Genomic DNA, 20849 nt, shown 5'->3' with positions numbered 1-20849 from the left:
GTTAAGGACTAGTTATAACAGGACAATTCAGCATTTAATTTTTCCACCTCTGCATGACATTCCTGCCACATCAATTCTGGGTGATCAAGAGCTAACCTGAAGCAACCTCAGAAGAAGAAATGCTGAGAATACTCCTGCACTCTGCATCGCCACTGCAATGGTCTGAGGTTTCAAAGGCTTCTATTGGACAAAGCTGTGGCAAAATTCCATTGCAGGATTCTAGGGTTTTCTATTATGACTAAAGTAAGAAAAACAATCAAGTATACTAACTGCATACATACACTCTAACTTTAATTAATTAACTTAAATTGTATATACTCCAACTTAATGACGTTGGAGTCCAAACTTCTGCCCATCTCTTTCTCACTGCTTATGCACATTTTGCATTGAGAGATTTTCCTTTGTTGCATGCAAAGTCAAAAATGAACAGAATGAAAAAAAGGATATTAAAAAGGTCACCTTGGAATTGTGATAGGCTGTCACAGCCTTAAAAATAATTTCTGGGAATGTAAAGGCAGTTACTGTGCTCCACGGTAAGGTGCAGGCATCCGTGCTGGTCAGCACCACGTGGAACCTGGGCTGGTATTTGTGCATGAAGTGCAAAACGATCTGGAGCCAAAGACAGCAAAAGCAATCAGGAGGACTAGACAACGGTATCAAACCTGCTTGCATCCCTGCAGTCAGATATGGTTTTGGAGAAGTTGGTAGTATTCTACTTCATTTTCAAATAACTGCTCATGGTTAAAGGGTGCCTGTGCTCTACAGGACAAAGTGCAGAAGTTATGACAGCAGTTTGGGAGGACTGGTTTAGATTATCAGAATTCTGATAATCCAAGAAGATAAAAATCCCCCCAAGAAGATAAAAAGCGGATAGGTGGGGGAAAAATGTATGGAAAAGTGCGGGTAGAAAGAAAGAAGGGAAAAAATGAAAGGTACGACACAGTGAAGAAAAAAAATAAATAAATGTAACAGACTATGCATGCTTCTGCCATTGGTATCCTCTTGCTGGGCTCAGGAGTCCTGCCATCAGCTTTTGTACCCAGCTGAGGATTTACAAAAATAAAATCCTGTATTTCCACATGTCGTAATTCACAAAAGACTAGCTATTGACTCCCAAGGGAGGTATGACTGCAATCTAAATGTTGCTGAGTCTGGTAAGAGCACTCCTCTTCCCCTCTCCTAGGCGTATGCCAGAGCAATGGGAAAGGTGACAAGTTATTGAGCCACTGAGTTTCATTTCCCAAGAAGTGCCTTTTGGTGACAGCGGAGATACACTAAAGCCATCAGCCAGTGTGTTAGGGCTGACAAAAGATTGATCCATGGATGAAAGAAGCAGTTTCTCTGCAATTCTGAAGCACAAAGCTTACTAGCTGTTCTCCTCTGGCCCTCAAGGGAGAAAAAGGACTTCAGTTTACACAAACCATATCCACTTAGTGTATTTAAATCATGCACAGCATTCACGATTCACCAAGTCATTTTCCATGTCCTAACAAAATCCTGCCATGGTTATCTCCTCCCATCACAACTTTCTTTTCTACTCCCTGTTACCCAAGAGCAGTCCAGAAACACATCATCCTCTGTGCCAAAAAGTCATCGTCTTTCAGGAATCCAACCCAGGGCTGTTCTTGCAACAAACCACCAGGACGGCCAATATCTCCCTCTCTTCTGTTTCAGCCCTAATGTTCGTCAAAACGCCAGATTCAGCTTTGCAAACTGGAGTCCTTTTTCCCCAAACTGATTTAGCTCTGGTAGAGGCAATGGGAGTGTCACATTGATTCTGGACAGCGATATGTCTGTCTCTGCCTGGTAAGTGAGGTCAGCCTTGAGACTGACTTCCCACCTTTCAATACCTGGGTTATGGTCTCTGACTAGTAGAAATGCAGCAAACCCACTGACTCGTTGTTTAAACGTGACTGCAGAGAAGTAAAACTCACATAACAAGGAGTATTTAGGAAGGGAACTTGTCAGATAAAAAGTTCTGGTTTAGCACTTACTACCTGAATTTTTTCTTGACTGAAGACAAATGAAAATATACTTCCAGAAATACAGGTTGTTCTTCTATTTGCAACTGGGATCAGGAAGCTCCCAATAGAGGAAATCATTACTGTTACGTGTATGTCCTAACTGACCAGCTCTGGCTTCTGTAATGCAGCCATTGTCATTGGTTTTGTAACACAAGGAATTAAATGAGGCAGTGACAACGAGCCTACAGTGGGATGATCACAGTTAAAAAGTTATCTGACTAGTCTGGCCTCACAATTTGCTTGCCATTCTCAAAGTTAAAACTGAAACTTGCATCTTACCAACATTTTACTCAGCAATGTACCAAAGATATACAAGACTTTCTATTTCTGTTTGCAGAAATGGAAGTTATGCTAATGTCTGAAGCTAGTGCAGAGACAATTATTCTTGAGCACACTCTCCCCAGGCTGAAGAATCCCACGTTTCCTGAAGGCAGTTCTGCCCCAGCTTTTCTAGAAGGTCTTCTTCAGAAATGGAATAAGGCCCTTAAGAGAACTGTCATTTAAATGCATTTGTCAATAAGAGGTCATATTAAAGAAACCTCAACTTACTTGCACTCTCATTCCATGTCTAGCTAAACAACGTAATAGATTTTCTTCAGCAAATAAACCAGAATTCAGCAAAAATAAAAGCAGCAAAATCAACCTTTTTTTTTTTTTTTTTTAAAAAACATCATCCTCCACCAGGCAAAACACTAAATCTGCATCAGTATTTTGGCAGTAAGGAAATATTCTCAAAACAACACTATCGCAGCAGTAATGTCTTATGCTTTGGAAATGTGTTACCTTGATGTTTATATAGCCACAGGAGACCATTCAACAACGGCAATGTGTTAATTCCATTGACATTATCGCTCAAATTCAGTCACAGGGGTTGGTGTATTATTTTTTTACATGGCTCTTTCATCTAAAAGAGAGTAAGGCAGGACATAACGGATGGTTAGGATGGTTAGTAACATATTGTTAAATGGTTATAAGACACAGGAAATTTCAACCAAGGAATGGGCAAAAGTGAAAAATCCAAGTGGGTCTTGATTAGAAAAAAAGACTTGGTTTTGCTGCACTGAATTATCCCAATTTCTCAGCAACCAGAGCTAAGGACTCTCCAAAAAACTACACTTGTCTTCTTCAGAATTCTGCTCACGGGAAGTTCTGTATTATTCACCATGACAAAACCTCAGGTGACTTTCTCTATCACTCTTGTTTAATTCAACTATGGGAGCAGTTCCTAGTGGATATTAGTATTAATTCACTCAAAATGAAAAAAGCCATTGCTTTAACCAAAATTGGTTAGAAGATAAAATTGTAAACAATTTAAGATATATAAAAATGTCCTAGCTTCAAATTCAGTGGCCATTTAGGGTGGGGTTGTTTGGGTTTTTTTTTTTTTTTACAAGTAATTTTCATTTTATAGAGCTAGAAAATGGAATATAAATGGCTAATTGAAAAACTCACCAGCTAGTGGGAAAGCTCTGATGCACAATTCAGTTCTTTTGACCCTTATGATTTAACCAATAAATCAATGGTGTTATTATGAAATAGGTATGGAAAGTGAATATTGACAAAGCTCAGACAGAGAACACACCAAGAATGAGACAGCTTCTAGTGCATCATATTCAGTAAGTATCACCAGCTCTGCTGCTACTGTTCTAAAAGCCACCAGGATTTCCTTGCTGGAACAATATCAACCACTAAGGGATGGGGAGAAAAGCTGTTAAAAAAAATTATAGTCCTAATAAACACCCTGTCCCAGGGATCACACAAACACAGGTATCACTAAACAGAACTTCATTTAATGATCTCCCTTCCTGGATCTTATGTAGATAACACCAATTGCTCTCCGAAGTCCACCTCTATGCCATAGCCATCATAATTTCAGGGAGAATTAATTGGGGAATTTTGACTTCCTTAATACTGCTCTCAACGTAGCACAATTTTAAAATTATAGCTTGTTCCTGTTTACTCTGATTGGTTTGTTATCAAAATCTCATGTTACATTGTCACCTTATTTGCACACCCGACCATAGGCAAGCCTATTCTTTAGAGTCACTCAGTTTCCCACAAATTTCATTTGAGCTGAAATTTTTATCAGCAGAGATACTTACACCTTTTTTTGGCCTTTTGAATTTTTCAGTGGTTAACTGTGAGCTTTTAAGTTTGCAGGTACTAAGGAGGTTAAGTCTACTTCTTTTAAAGCACCCACTTTCGATTGAAATTTTAGTTGTAGAAATATTTTAGGTCACTAAAGAAATCGTATACAATGTAAGCTTATGGTAAAATATAAGCTGATGATGCCCTTCATTGAAATCAACAGTAGTCATTTATATTCATATTTAGGTACCTTGCTGAAACGTATTTTAGAAGAAGCATTGTCCTCCTCTTCTCTCCCTTTTCCCCAGCAGACTCTCTGCACTTGGAAATAACATTTCCATGCTTTCACATTCTTTACAGCTACTTTTCCATTTGTCTTCATAGTACGAGATAACACGACAGTTGCTGCACTGTGACATCTTTGTATCTGAGTTCTCATTACTGAAACGGGAGCATATACACAGACTGGACATTATAATGGTAATGTAAATATTTCTGAATTTCACTGAAATTGCAAGAAACTGATCTTATTAAAAAAGCAAATGCAGCAGGAGCGCATACGAGCACATACTATTTACTCTCTCATACATTTTAATTGAATTATCAATTGTCTAAAAGCGAACTCATTAAGTTAGACAGCAACATCTCCAGAGCAGTCATCTGAATTATGTGCAGTTGTTAAAGGACCTTGTGTCTGCCTCTTAACAGCTGCCAATACACACGTCCGAGGAGCTCAGCCTGGGAGCTGTTCTGCTCCTGCAGCGGGAGGGTTGCAGTGCTCAGACCAGGCTGAGCACCTGCCACCCCAGCTGAATAGGACATATTTGCAGCCAAGGGGGAGGCCATGGAAGACACTGAGGGATTGAAATGACTGAGGCTGCAGGCTTTCCAGCAATCCTGCACTGCTTTCTCGTTTTCTTCTTACATTGAGAAAACCCTCTATATTAAAAACTTCAGAAAAAAAGTACAGGCCTGGTAAATCTTGCCATTGTAGGAGAATCTTTGCTCAGTTTATTGGAAGATTGATCTTAGAGACAATGAAAAGCATCACAATGCATTCAAGAGTGTTACCAGTAAATGCACTCGGCTTGTTTGGCTTCTATAGAAAGACCCATGTCTCTGTCTTCTCACAGTTAAAATGCGAGCCGACAGCCAATGGCTAGTTCTAACTGCACTTGGCAGAGTTTAAAGGCTTCTTTTTATGCTAGCAAAGCAAGGGGATCAATGGACCCAGGTTATCAACAAGAAACTCCTGCACTTCTTTTTGCAGCAATACTTCATGATGTGCAACCCCAAGCTGTTATGTTCAAGAAAGCCAAACTGAAAAATCGTATTATACCGCTGCTACTTACTGTGAGACAAGAGGTCAGACTCTTTGTTTTGCTCCCGGGAAAGCCCATTTACTTATTGAGTATAGGAAGCATTTCCAGCAGTGCCGTCTATTGGGAAGGTCATAGCAGCACTGTTATTTGTTTGAACTTGCATTGATTACTTGACAGCGTAGCGTTGCAAATTGATGTTGTAAGCTCAGTAACTTCCACTATGAATTTCTAAACCTTTTTTTTTCCCTAGCCCACTCTAACTTAATGGAAATCTAATATACAGTCTAGACATTCCTAAGTGACAAATTTCCATATTCAAACTACTGCTTTCTGACATTCATACAGCATGGTGGTTTTATATGTTGGCTCAATTAACACATTAAGCTATTCTTTGAGAATACATCTAGTGCCATCTCTTAAGGGGAAAGGAAAAGGATCATTGCAATCTTATTGAAGGAGTTACATTTTGTGGGTACCCATGCATTTAGAAGAGAAAATGTGGCTCTTCATATATATTAACGTGTAACTTAAGGAAATTAAATCTCTGGTGGGACTTACATTACAAGGAATCAAAGAACATTTCTAAAGTATGAAGCTTTTCTGCTCATGCAACATCCTTTACTAATTATTACTGAACAGTATGTGTTCACTGCTATATTAGATACTAGTTCGTGCAATGCGTATTTGCAAACAAAACTCCGTTGCATATTGTTTCTTGTGAACAGTCCTCCATATCTGTCAAAAACCTCCTCAGAGAAGTAAAAAGAAAAGAATGTGAATATGTAGACAGGTTCTTACGCTAACTGCAGTTATACATAACAATTAAGCACTCACACAGGAAGCATTATGTCTAAAATGCCTTTGGCCTGCTGCATGGCCTTGCACTTGTAGTTAGAATAATATTACTCTAAAATTAAATCAATACCATTCCAATGTGGTTCTCATATGCTTATACCATATATGAACTTTGTTTATATGCCATTTATACTGGAACTCAGTGTTGTTTGCAGGGTCTGTGAAAGACAAGGGAGAGAAAAAAATAGGCTGAGAAATACAAATTGAGAGGGGGATATCAGTGTCTAATCTGCGAGCAAAAACTACTTTTTACCATATATGTTGACTTGGCTTTAGATGGGCAGTTTCCTTCAGTAAGACAGTGTACTCAGACATTGTGAAGTGTTGCTCCCACTGGGATTATATAATTGAATGCTTTTGTACCAAGCTATACACACAATCATTTAATTGTGCAGATAAATCTTAAATGCAGGCAGAATCGTGATTTTACTTTTCCCCTTGTAGAAATGACTTTTTTTTTTTCTGATTCTACAGTCAGTTCGTGGCCTCAGCTCCATCTCACCATCCCATTTCATGTGCATTTCTGCAAGATGACTACAGTACTTCATCTTACCTCCTGGCTACTTTAGATAACAGAGACTGTTACGCAAGGTTTTTCCCCCCCAACTTGAAAGCTACATATTTCTTTCATCATTTTCATACACATTTTTGTCCCTAATTAGAATTTTACTTTAACAAAACTATCTCAAAACACAGATCCATGAGTTGTGTGTTTACCATCTACTCTTGGGCTCAGTTACACTGGTACAAATCCCATGCCACTGCAATGAACCAGGACTGAATTAATCAGGATTTACACTAACGAAGCTGAAAGCATTATTTAAGTCCTTTTACACAAGATTAACTGTCAAAAGAACTCTTCCTCTCCCCCAATATAATATGCTACACATTAAGAAAATAGAAAACACCCAGTAGGCTTCTTATAAGGGAATTTAAAAAAAAAAAAAAAAGGGAAAAACATAGTTTTGTAACAAACAGATTTCCCATGAAAAGCAAGGATATAGCGGACCTGTTTTCCTGCTAAGTTGCAATATTAATGGTAACAAAGTGAGCTTTTTTTTTTTCTTCCCCCTGTGGCCAGGAACATGGGACAGAATCCTGTAAACAGACTATGAGGATTCTCATTCCCTCTGCTTGGAATCAAACTATGTATTATGAAAAGGACATATGGTACAGTAGCAGAAGGCCCTTAGAACTAAGCGAGGTCAAAAACAGCAATGTAATTCAGTCTTTCGGAAGTTTAAACATAGATCCTGGTCACCCATTTTTGTGTTTGGTGTGGGTTGGTTTTTTCCCTTCTTTTTCCACTCCACCCCGGTTTTTTTTCCTCCTCCTTTTTCGTCTCTATCCTAGGGCCCCCTCTAGCGCTACCAGAGCAGACAGTGTAGCTCCCAAACGACACAGGATCAACTCTGGGCACACGGCTACATAGCGATGCACTCTCAGTCTTGAGAGTGCACTCAGCGAGTTCTTATTCATACATGATGTATCATTAGGAGTAAATCCATCCATAGGCTAGAAACTATTTTTGAGATAGTATGAAGAACAGCCCCTTGACATCCATAGCTACTGTGCTGTTGCACCTGCGCATTGCAAGGTTGCAGCCTGAGCCTGCATCGGAGCCCCTGCAAACACTGAATTCTTAAAGACATGGCAAACAGCTCATGTACTTGGTATAAATGGCCCTATGGGGGGAATCAAACAAACATGCACGTTCCATATATAGTCTTTAAGGCCCCAACTCTTTTTTTAAGGGTCAGCTGTGGCCAAAAGAAATCCACAGGCAGCAAGATACCCCCGTCACGTGAACAAAGCTGCACAGCTGCTGGTGAGCTCTAAAACAGCTCTGAAAACTGTGGAACAGGGGTTCTGGAGTTGGCTAACAAGCGCCTGCTGATGGGGTGTCATCCTCATACATGCACTAGATAAACAGCAGCAGGAATAAAAATGTCTATCCAAGGAGAAATGTGTCTTTAAATCTCTGGCAAGATTTGCCTGGAGTCTCTAAACATTAATGTAAGCCATTCAAGTGAAGAGAAGTCGTCCTCCAGAAGCCAACAAACCTCACACGCTGGTCTGTTACCCTTCACAATGCTACCTGTTGCACTGTGCCCTGCAACGACGACAGCCGAGTCCCCCACAGGGAAGTTCTCTCAGAGTCCTCATTTGGGCTTGTACAGCCTGGCGTACAGTACCCCAAGGTTACTCCCAAAATCCTGAGACACACTTCAAAGCTTAGCATTAGTGGATTCCTAGTCATCAGCTAGAAGAAACAGAAAGATGGCAATTAACACGCAACACCTACGCTGAAGTTCTTACCATCATCTTCAACTGCAAGAACAAAGCTTCTTCATCCCAGCTTTACACAACTAAGTAAGAGATCATAAGATTTATGCCTGCTGCTTTTTCTTCTGAGCATCCCAACTCTACCCTGTCACCTTTTTCCTTAAAAAAATGAACAGAAATGAGCTATGCTCAGTATATAACACTGTACACAAAAGCTACATGCACCACAGATTTTTCACCTTCATTGAGATATCAACACCACTGCCAAAACCAGAGTGCTGAATTTAACGACGGTGTGATCCCACCCTGGATGGTAAGACTTATGTCTATTCTCACCTCGCCCCTCTGTTTCCATTCAGTCCATTTTGTCTCCTAATCAGCTTCGGCTGCCATGCCTTCCTCATCTTTTCCTGGTCCCTTTCTCCCTGACCATATGGTGTTTATTTTGGCTGCAAAAGACATTAAATTTCATTATTCATGTGGAAATCTCATTCTAATAGAAAAAAAAAAACCACTAAGAGACAACAACTGACAAACCCTAGTACATGATAAAATTAAGGAAGATAACTCGGTATCTTCCTTGATTTGATATTTTTGTTGTGAAATTAAACATTATTAGCTTTTGAAGAATGGCATTTCTGAGGCAGTGGGCAGAAGCTGTGCCAAACAAAATTAATTCTTAGTAAAACACTAGTCCCTGCCTCAGATATAAATTCTCGATGGTCTTAACTATACATAGATTATATAAACCCTGTGCCAGGAAATGAAGTGGCATTAAACACAGCCAAATCCCAGTACTATATACCTTAACAATCGCAATCAGCAAAAGATGTCTTACCATGGCTAAAAACAATGCCCAATAACAGCACAGAAAGTGTATCAACTATCCACAAACTGCTCTCAACATCCAATTCAAAGTAATTTCTTTTTTCCATTTGCTTTGGAACAAAACCAGTTTTGCTATTTGCCTGGAAGTCTTAACAGTTTGGCTTTTCAGTAGCCAAAACGGATTTGCTTTTTAATCCATTGAGGACACACACACGAAAGACAGACAGACAGAAGTAAAAGCTTCCCCCCCCCCCCCCCCCCCCGCCCTTGGTCACGGACCTTACCTTTAAGTTTACTTTAGGCACCAGACATTCCTGTCCCTATAGCTTCACAGGGAAAACCAAAGCAAACCAAACAGAATACAGAAGCAATATATATCAGTAGCTGCCATTTATTTGTCTGGCACATTAGAAAGACACCTGGGAACACTGAGATTTCGGAAGCAACAGTTACCCAGTAAATCCTGAAGATAGGTGTTGTGTTTACATTTGATATGCAACTTGGAAAGTTGGACCTTGCCTGTACTTGCTATTACAACTAGGATTAGACTGAAATAAAAGAAGTTACTTCAAGTAAAACTGCCGTTTTACCATAATGCTTTTTTTTTCTTGAAAATTCCACAAAATTTTATTACCAGGCTTCAGAAGATGCCATATTAAGTGAATACTTCCGTTTGTAAGGATTTGAAGTTCTTGCTCCAAGTACTTTTATGGATGGTGATTCAGACAAACATGTATGTAAACGCATCCAGTGATCTTAGCATCTTCGCTCCAGAATACGGCTCCTTGAACTGAAGAACTACATAAATTGTACTTACAGAGATGATTTCACACATACAGAAGAATGGCTCCTTTAGCACACATCAGCAGTAATACCCACTGTGGAAGATGGCCCACAGCTGAGCAACACACTATTTAGTCATTAGCAGAAGGGCAAGATTTGAAGGAGGTGGCCTGCGTAGTTAGTAACTGCTTGAGCTTGAGAAAAAGTCCTTGAGCTATGCAAGCGCGTAATGGGAATAAAAGATCGTTGATTAAAAAAAGGAAAAAACAGGTAAGAGGTTTTTAATATAGAATAAAACAAGTTGCGCAGTTGCGTAGTTTGAAGATTAAAATGAGTTTAGAGCAGATTAGCAAAATTCAGCTCTCTTTGCTGACAGGAACAGTTTCACTTACTGTTCTAACTTTCCTTAACCGCAAAAAATTAAATCCTTCTCAAAAAGCAGGACTAGAAGTTAAAAGAAAGCTGAAGATCAGGCATTTTAGTAAGCTTTGCAGAAAAAAAAAAAAGCAAAATGCCTAATGCCAAGGAATCCTTAAGAATAACACAGGAAAACAACGATTTTCAGTGACCAGATTCAATTAAGAAAATCAAATGCATCAAAACCAGGCAAGAAGTGCAGACTTAAGAATTTAAATGTGATCTTACATTTAAGAATATACATTAGCCAAAATGCCTATGTAGTCTATTCTATTTGGGTAAAAGAGCCCTATTCAGAACTACATCCTCCAAGTTGTGCTCCATTTCTCCTAAACTGTTAATTTTTTTTCCCTGTGTTATCTTCTAAAAAAATGAAGATCACGCCTGGTTACCTAAAGCCACCTTAGCCTATTACCAGTTAATGACCATACAGTATGTGAGACACTGTACTTATAATAACTTACACCAAATTAAAGAACACTGGAAACATATTACTATTGAAAATACCCATCTGCTTTTCACCATTCAGTTACGTGACCTTTTCCACATCAGTTGTATCCAGCTCACCTATCACTTGCGGTAAGTGAACAAGTTACATGAACAGTTGCTAATACACCCAAGAATGACACACTCGCTTATAAATTACATTTTGTTCAAAACAAACAACCCAGAATATGAGAATAAACTTGCAATACAAAGTCTGATGCTGCTTCTTTTTATCCACAGTCCATTTACCATTGTGAATGAGAGCAATCACTGTAATAGTGGATTAAATGCCAATCTGTACAGCCAAATATGTGATCCCATTCACCATGTGTTGCCTTCCTCCATGTTGTTCATCAGCATTCCAAGATATTCCAATAGGTGAAAAAGAATTCGGATCATGTCTCAATGGGGAAGTGAACCCACTGCAGGCAATCTTGGCAACACTGGCTGACCTGGGTTCTGGGTCACACAAGACCAAACCCATCCAAACAGCTCTGGCAGTCTTCAGAAAAGGAAGAGGCTTCCCCCCACCCCTTCCTCCACTACCTTCTCATCCAAGAAATAAAATGAAGGGAGGAGGAGTACTTTTTCCAGAACGATGGCACCTTGTCCTCTCAGGTGAACAGAGACAACAGTACATTTCAACTTTATTAGAAAAACAGAAGTTTATACAAAGCTCTGCATTTTACAGAAAATCACCTCCCCAAACACAAAGAAATCCAACATTGCAAGCTATATGCACTTTCTTTTTACATATACATACATATATATATGTACATACACATATATATGTGTGTGGGCGCACGCGTGCGTAGATATAGTGTGACGTATTTTTTTTTGCATGGTTTGCATTCATTATTTTACAAAGGTAACATTTAGTAGAAAAAAAGGATCTTGGTTACCGTTATTTCCTCATATAAATAACTGTGAGCAGTCCTTCTGCATATAGATAAAAAACACCTTTTTGTGTCATTCTGTAAAAAACAGACATAACTGAAATGGTATTGAAATCTTTCAAGCTTTTTCAATACCGCCATAAAAATATCATCTAGCCACCAATTCAAAACGCTTGTCCAAGGCATTAGAAGAGAAAGGACTGTAAGACAATTCTGGAAAGATCAGTTCTTTAAGCCAACATTCAGGTAGATAATTTTTGCTGGACCTCATACATTGGTGTGAAATGTGCACAAACAGGAGGCCAACCTCTCTGTCTGCCTTGAAAAGCTGGTTCTTTGCTTATTGTGACCAAGTCAAATTCCAAAGCAGCACCCAATGGTGCCAAGGAGCCGACAGACTCTCAGCTCACCCTTCTCGCCCCACAGAGCCATAGACTTTCTTGATGCAATTGAAACCTCCACCAGCTCAGCAAATTTTTCCTAAACCATTCACCTTAACAGGAGCTGTTGGACTAATCGTGGCATGGCTAGACAGATAGTAGGTTGTTGAATTATTGGGAGAAAAACTTAACTAGTGGGGAAAATGCAAAATGACAACTAAAAGGAAGAAAATGCTATAGAAATGAGCTACTGGAGTGACTCTCAAGGCTCTGGTTTGAAGAAGCAGGAACAGTAGAGAGATGTGAATTGCAGCTTAAAACGTCCTTGCATTTACTGAAGTTAAAGGTGACAGTGTGGTCCAAATTAATTAACTGCCTGGTAAACAAACATTCTTTCCATCAAGCACCATGATGGGGAGAATGGCAAAGATTTTGAAGGCAATACAAGTGGTAGTGGTGATAACAAAGGTAATGAAAGTGAAGAACACAATGATGCAGATTAAATGGAGAGTAATGCCAAAGATGATGTTTCAACTACCAGAGATGCTGGCAACAAGAAGAATGGTTATATGGTTGGTGTTGATGGTGGCCAGAATTCATTCATATGTCCATGTAGTCATCATCTTCATCAGTATCACTTTCCAGTGAGGACTCCTGGCTTGAGGTCTCTAAGATTTCCAAAGCTGGCTGACAAAGGCTCTCCTTCTTTACATTCGCTGCAGACTGAGCAGACAAAATAGCAGACTGATCCCCAAAAGAGAGAGAGAGAATATATTGCTAAATAGTCAAGATAAACCCGTGATCACAGGGATAAATGCCACCTCTTACTTCTATAAGAGATATGGTGCCCTAATGAGAAACAACATAACATTTACCAGTAGGCTTCCCCACAGGTTAAGATTCCGGTAGCTTTCACTAACCTAAGAATTGCATTGGCTGCACTAGCTTACTCACCCATTTTTGCAATTCTTTCTAATTCCCTCAGAAAAGGGTTAAGGACTAGAATAGCTATGATTTCACCCATAGCCAATATTTCACCAGTCCTTTGAAACTGTCTCCTGCTGATAACAGCTAGCATCTACTTCCACTACTTATTCTATCTCTGGTTATGAATGGAGGACAGGAACTGTTGCTCCTTTCATACAAGTATTTTACTGAGGGAAGAATTAAGATAAAAACAATAAATCTAAATAAATTACTGTTTCCCTTTTATTACCTTTAATTTTTGCTTGGTCTCTTCTGAAATGCTGCCCTTTGGAGAAAGGAGGGTGGGAGTGGGTGGAGTGACAGTGATCTCAGGTGGAAATTTGGTGACAGATGAAGGTATGAAAAGCTTTGGCATGTTGGGCAGAATGCGAGTTTTTACTCGGGTGCCATCTGTCTTGTTCTGCTGACTTCCCGAAGTCTGTGAACTGGAGCTGAGTTCAGGCTTGGAACTGGAGGCTAAACAGAAAGAAAAAAAAAAAAGTTAGGAAGCTAGCTAGGATTTCAGATGTCAAAGAGGGAACAGTTCATTGTTAGACATATGGCTGGCTCAAAAGGCCTTTCTTCAAGCCTTGCTTTAATTAAGGCTCAGAAATGGAAGAAGACAGTGCCTCAAGACTATGATGACAACTGAAAACCAGTAATAACTTTAAAAAAATCTTACTGGACAGCAGAAACTCAGTCTGACCAAGCATGACAAGTAGCAGTGTAGCACTGACCCATACCCATCTACATCTAGTTAGAAGGCAACCACAAACACCATTTCCCCACTTGTTTCAGAGGCAACCATCTTATCTTTGCATTCCTTAACTGCCTCTTCATTCTGTAATCCAACAAATAAAGCTACTTAGCTTTACTTATGAGTCTTAATTTCCTCCACCATAAAGTTGCCTCTTTAATTGAGATAGCAACTCCTAAACAATTTAAGAAAAATTTATGGTAACACCCGTCAAAATGTCCTCATTATTCTCTTCGAATCCTGCCATAAAAACCTCCTCGGTGTGCTCATGCCACTGTCTGCCACACTAGTTAGCATCACTTCCACGTAATTCCTCAGTGTCTCAGCTTGTGGTCTTTACAATGCAAACTTGCTCAGCCAGGGCTCATCTCAGGAAGTAAACAGGGATCCGGTGCTTCCCTAGGCACTATCACATTACAAAAATATATATACGCAACAATAACCACTAGAAGACAATGCTTTTGCATTAAAAACTGAGAATTTGTTAAAAGAAATTTTTTTATTTCTTGCTAATAATGCTGCTTCATATGGAGTCAAAACTTTTTTTTTAAAAAGTTACATGAATGAAAACACCAGAGTCTATCTCAGAGTGATAATAATGACAGGTGTTCATATACATTTTTCAGATTCAGCCTTGGCAAGTCTGTCCTCTTGCAGGTTTCTGGAACTGACATGGCCACTTAAACACAGAAAAATAAAATGCCAGCTTCCTGATGCTATCCTGAAAAACAACCAGTTGAAGAACTAACTACTAAGGGATGTAAAATTGAACCATATGCTCTCAATTACACAAGAAAGTAAGAACTGCCACAACAGATGAGGCATGGCTTTCCATCAAGGTTAGTGACCCATCTCCATGTGCAGCCGATCATTTCAGAGTAAAGTATCAGAAATGTTGCAGTAATCAGACACAGGACAATCTGCCTCTCACAAATAAGGAAAAACGACATACCCCAAACATGACTATCTACACTATGACCGCCTGAAATACCAAGTTTTACTTTTTTTTTTTTCAATTAAAACACCAACACCTACTTCTGTTGGGAAGGGGGCAGAGGAGGGATAGAAAGCATTAACTGCTGTAACGCTGGTTTTTATGTTTACTCAGAGTCAGGTTTTGTGAAAAATAGTTTCCTTCTGCTAAATATTCCAATAGTGTAATCCAAAGTGTTGTCATATTGCCCTGTGTAAGATTTCAATTAAAAAGAAAAACTCTTCTTTAAAGGATGCACAAACTATATGCATGATAGCCTGTTACTGGGAGGTTTTTATTTGGCTTTGCTGCCGTGGTATTTATCATGTGAGTCATGCACCAAAAAGAATAACCATTAACGGATGACAAGGCTTTTTCCCATGAAGCTGGGACATTGCCAGGAATGTGTCTAAACTGTGGAATACTTGACTGGAAGGCAGGTAGTGAAACGGAGGAAATATGCATCACAAGTCAGTCAATCCCTACAGATTGATCCACATCTAACCACCCGTTTTCAGAACTATTTGAAGCACAGAAAGCTCCTACCTTGGGTACAAACATGTCCCGAATTTGTGCTGGTCACTGATTCCACTTGCCAGCAAACAGGCTCTGGCGATGGTGCAACAGTAGCCATTTTCATCTGCTGACAAAGCCGTGACTCCTGTTGCTGAAATCCAAGCCCTTCCAAAGGCACTTCAAGCTCTTCTTCCTCTTTATTAATGAAATATAATTCACAGATTAAGAGACATCCTGATCTCTTCTCCTAAGACTCAGTCCTTTTGCTGTCTCACCAACTGGTAGAAATTATTTTTTAACCGTTGCTCTATTTCTCAGCTCTAACATGACTGAGTTGAAATTAAATACGGGCAAGCTAAGATGGCACTACCAACTTTTTCATACTTGGTGCCATCAACTCAAACTCTTAAGAAAAAGTAATTTAAAAAGCAAAAGGAAAAAATTCTTGTGTATGACATTTTGTTATCTCTGCACATCTACAAGAAAAACACATGCAACTGACCACTCCTTTGGAGATGTGAGGGTTGACCTGCCACACATGCAGAGCAAAATCCATCACCCTTAATGGTAAGCCAGCTGTGATCAATGGGTCCCCCCTGATCTGCAGCCACAGGTACATGCTACACCGAAGTGCAGCTTACTGGTAAGATTAATTACTGTGCACATCCAGTAACAGGGCCAAATCTGGGTTTTTTATGAAACCAATATCAAGTTATATTAAATGCCCACTTTTCACCAATAGGTCCACTGTAGCTGTATAAATAGACTAAAATTCCCACCTGTTGCTATTCCAGAACTTGGGATGTTTCTAACTCAGAACCTCTGTGCGTGTGTGTACAACCTCTTTATTACAAACCAGCTGTATCTGCTTTTAAATTAATGCAGTGTTAAACCAGTTTTCTTACACACTGAGTTGCGTATTGCACATAACAAGCAATTTTCACTGAACTACTGAGAGCTACTGATGCCCTTTCTGGGAAGGGCAGACTGAAACAGCAGCTAGCCTTTCAAGGCTATGGACAGACAAACATTCTCTGATAAAAATGAAGATATTTTTCAAAAACAAAGGGCTGTCTAGTCTAGTTTCAATCACCTTATATTTACATAGGCTAAGGTGTGCACAGGCATCTGTCACAGACCAACAGATGCAATGTATATTCACAGCCTGACTTGCTCTAAAATTCTTTGTATGTCCATATTCTAAACTTAGGATTTTGAAAGTATGATGTCTTAAAAGGATATATTTCCAACTTTCCTCATTGGAAAAATACTCTCACCCCCTCAAGTATTGAAAACACTTCTCCATCTTCATCAATGTAGATAAGAACTTGGAATTTACCATGGTAATAATTCTCCTGTATGGGAGTTCCCCTTGCAGAACTTACATTACTGCTTAACAGCTTGGTAAAAGTCAGATCAATGCAGTTTGAAAGATGCAACTTTCTTAATGAATTGTATCTTCTAGGGTTCTTGAAATTTGTACAACAAAAGGCTTACCAAAGCAGGCCATATGTTCTTTCATCCACTAATTTTCATTGGTAAAGAAAAGAACCCATCATCTAAACTTGTAGCTGATAGCAAGTATAAGCCTTAGGATAAATGAGTTTGCTTGTAGAGAATTCTCCAATAGTTCGTGAAAAGGAAAGGTCACACGCTACAGCACAAATCACAGGCAGCTTCTGTTCTGTGATGTTCTACTCACTCTCAAGCACAAAATGGAAAGGTCTAATGCAGAAGGATGTAGTTCTCATTCTCAGCACTCTCTTTCACACCTCTCTATGGATACTTCAAAATACAGCATTGGAAGCAGGAAAATAATAGTTGCAGGTATACATATACTGTATTAACAGACCAAGTCAGCTTAAAAACACCACAGAAGGAAGTACTTAACTACAGGAATCTTGACTAGGAAAATCATAATTCATTGTTTCCCTGTTTAAGCAGCAGAGGATAGCTGAAGGATCATTTTGTGTACTTGCCTGCCCTTTATACCACATGCACGTATGATTTAACTACATGCTGACAAAGTACAAGAGACTGTATGAAGACCGATCAGCCCTAGCATGGCCTGAAGCCAATATACACATATCCCATTATACTGCTAGCATCTGACAATAAGCTGTAGCATAAACCCAGAAGACTTCCACACTGAAATAGCTACAAGAAACTTGATCCAAAGATAAAAAGAAACATTACATGAACATTTGAAGAAAAGCAAGATGAAAATGACGATTTCAGGAGATTTCCCTACAACACAGCTAAGTAGTCAACCCCTTTTCAACTTACTCCTGCACTCCAAACTCACAGTCTTAAGTATCTAGGGTAAGTACTAACAGAATCTTTCTTATCCACTTATTAACCTGTTGCCAAAACCAGGACACAGCCAAGAATAAAAAAGCAGTAATTAATTTAGCAGATACAATACTATATACAAATAAACTGCATAGCCTATAGCCTCAACCATACTGCTAAGTGAGAACACTTTCATATGTACTCAACTGCTAAATTACATTAGGGACTTATTAGCTCACCATTCAGAGTAAGAGCTCTGATTTGCATTATTGTTTTAATGACAAAACTCTACCTCTTATGCTGATTATAATCTTAATTATAATAATCAATTATAATAAATTATTAAGTAATAATTATATAAATAAATTCTATAAATGTAATTAATTATAATTAATTATAATCTTTATAATCTTATAATCTTAATTATAAAATATAGCACTGCTTAAACTGATTTGCTGTGCTTTATTTTAACTAAATCATGCCCCACTGACAAAAGCTCTTTTGAGCAGCCCATTTCTAGGAAGATGCTACAAGACTGCTATCAGTCTATGTTCTTCTATGACCAATCATCACACTCATAAGCATCTCCATCTTCCATATCATACTTGTTTTTGTTAGTTTTGAAGATCCAGTTTTATAGTGTAGTAAAATTACATTTAATTTGAACAAAATTATGTGTCAGCCTTTTTTCATGTAGAAATAGATGGAAATGAAAGGGCAGGAGTCTGGCACACTAAGTGTGTATTTCTATCACTGCACTTCTGGAAACAGCACTTGTTAATATTCTATTAGGCTGTGTCTTTCAGTACATGAGAAATCAAGAACCAGTGTCTGTTAATCAATCTCTTGCCGTCAGATGTGTTAAATACACAGTGACTGAATTCTATCCCCTGACCAGGTCACATACCTTATTCTTTTAGGACTGTGCAATTTTTAGTTGTGGGTTTGTTTTTTTTTTAGTCACTTGAGTGGCATTATTTCTAAGTTAAAAATAAAGTTAAAGAACAAGATATTTTAAAAAATTCTTGCAAATGACAAGAATTTCTTGTTTCAGGTGTATATATCAATTTATACTATTTATACTCTAAACAAGGCACATATTTATTAGATCTTTTTTCATTATAGACAAAAAGGGCAAAAGAGAGAAGGACAATCAAGAAGAAACACACAGTTGGATCTCCTACTATTTGTCTACAACAGATTTCTGAAGAGAGTATCTTGATATTTGTCTTGTGGAAGATGCTGTTATAGCCCTGAATATAATGCCCTAGTTTTTCTAATAAAAACTTTCCCCAGGGAGGTAAAGATTCCACTAACTCATGAGCCACAATATTCTGCACAAGTGCAAGAGCACAAGAATATAAGTACAGCACATCCTAAAGGTGTTCAGAAGCTCAGGTTTAGTATCAGCTAACAAATCTTTTGGTAACACCCAGTACTTGTACTGTCCTGGCAGGTTTTCAAACATTAGCTCTACAAACCCAGTTTAAAATAAAATCAGTTTCTGAAGACATAATATGCAGCAGTCACTTGTCTCCAGGCTGAAGATGGGACAGGTACTGTACTCTGGAGATCCATTTAGCACTCTCACCTTACAACATAACACAGCAAAATTAAGCACATAGAAAAACCACAGATTTGCAACGCATATTATTATTATTATTTATATTGAAAAGTTGATCTCCAATCGAGCTGAATTACAAGTATTTTTTTTAGCCTTCCCTTTCCCAACAACTGTCTAAATACATATAAAATAGTATACACATAGAAATAGGGACATCATACCTTTCAACATCTCCCTGCTTTAGTGAGGAAGAAACAAGCTGAAAACAATTCAATGCAACAACCTACTCCAGCTTTCCTCTCCAACCTCTTTCCACTTGTTGCCAGGGTAACCAGTGTTTGCAGATGCCTATAGCGGGCGCCTGGGTTCATGACTTCATCACAGTTAATATTCTCTCTCTCAGTCTCTCTTCATACAGAGAATACACTATATACATATATCCACACACTATAAAAACATATAGATTATACGACTCCAGCAACCGTTTCTATAATGAGACAATTTACTTTGCTATTCTGATGTGTATAAAATGAAAAATAACACCGTCAAAAATATTCACTTGGCAATTTGCAGATGTGGAGAAAGTTTAAAAGCAGTAGTACTGTAACCAGTAAACAGATGCTCTTCTCTCTCTGCACTGCACTGGACACTTAATCATTTGATTTTGTCATGCTGTCAGGTATGAGACCCATTAACATTACAGTGTTATAAAACATTTTACATGGAATTTCAAAAAATCCTTTAGTCATGCACTAAACCTATTACATGACAACTGAAAGACAAGCCCAGAAAATGTGACTAGCACCTGGAAAAAAAAATGTTTTCCAGTTTCTGACGGAAACAGTTTGAAGTATTATAGCAGATATGTAAAGGATACAAGCAACTTAAAGTGCATGCACAAAACACCATTTCATTTAATGAAAAAGGAAGGAGCTGAGCTTTGAACTCCACGACAGAATACTAACACGATTTCAAAAGCAAATGCTTGGAGAAATGAACAGACAACAGCTTCAAGTGCTTAAATAAAGGATTTGCACCACTTCATCCCTCTGCAAAACACTTTCCCCAGCAGTTCTGTGTGTCAAGACAAAAAGCCTGAATATACATTACGATGATTTAGTAAATCTGTACTACCTCGCCTTCTAACCACTTCAAAAGGGTAAGGATTGAATTCTGTTTGCCTACAGACACTAGGAAATACTTATTTTACAAGTCCCGGTAACAACTGGTTTACTTTGTATTTTAATGGCCACCCACAGCACATGCAATTGTTCACAAAACTGACTGTTACTCATTTACCATACAAGGTAGGTATGATTTTTTTTTTCATGGTGGTTGAAACGGGTCTGATCCTTTGCTCTCTGACACAGTGGAGTAAATATCTTACCACATTTCCAAAGAATAGTGCAAATGTGA

General features: G+C 38.6%; 1 protein-coding gene across 1 annotated transcript in view; it reads right to left on the bottom strand.

Moving 5' to 3' along the window:
* Positions 1–12965: 12965 nt before the first annotated feature.
* Positions 12966–20849, bottom strand: part of CABIN1 (calcineurin binding protein 1) — a gene marked incomplete at both ends in the record, with an annotated part of 120477 nt that continues 112593 nt past the window's right edge. Inside the window, 3 exons of the mRNA XM_082007744.1 lie at positions 12966–13109; positions 13582–13808; positions 15608–15772. Coding sequence (XP_081863870.1) covers positions 12966–13109; positions 13582–13808; positions 15608–15772 — 536 coding nt within the window. The remainder of the gene's footprint in view (positions 13110–13581; positions 13809–15607; positions 15773–20849) is intronic.

Source organism: Phaethon aethereus (genome assembly GCF_964289735.1).
Source record: "Phaethon aethereus genome assembly, chromosome: 17".
NCBI lineage: Eukaryota > Metazoa > Chordata > Aves > Phaethontiformes > Phaethontidae > Phaethon > Phaethon aethereus.
The sequence above is the reverse complement of the archived record's forward strand: the minus strand, read 5'-3'. Positions and strand labels throughout refer to the sequence as shown.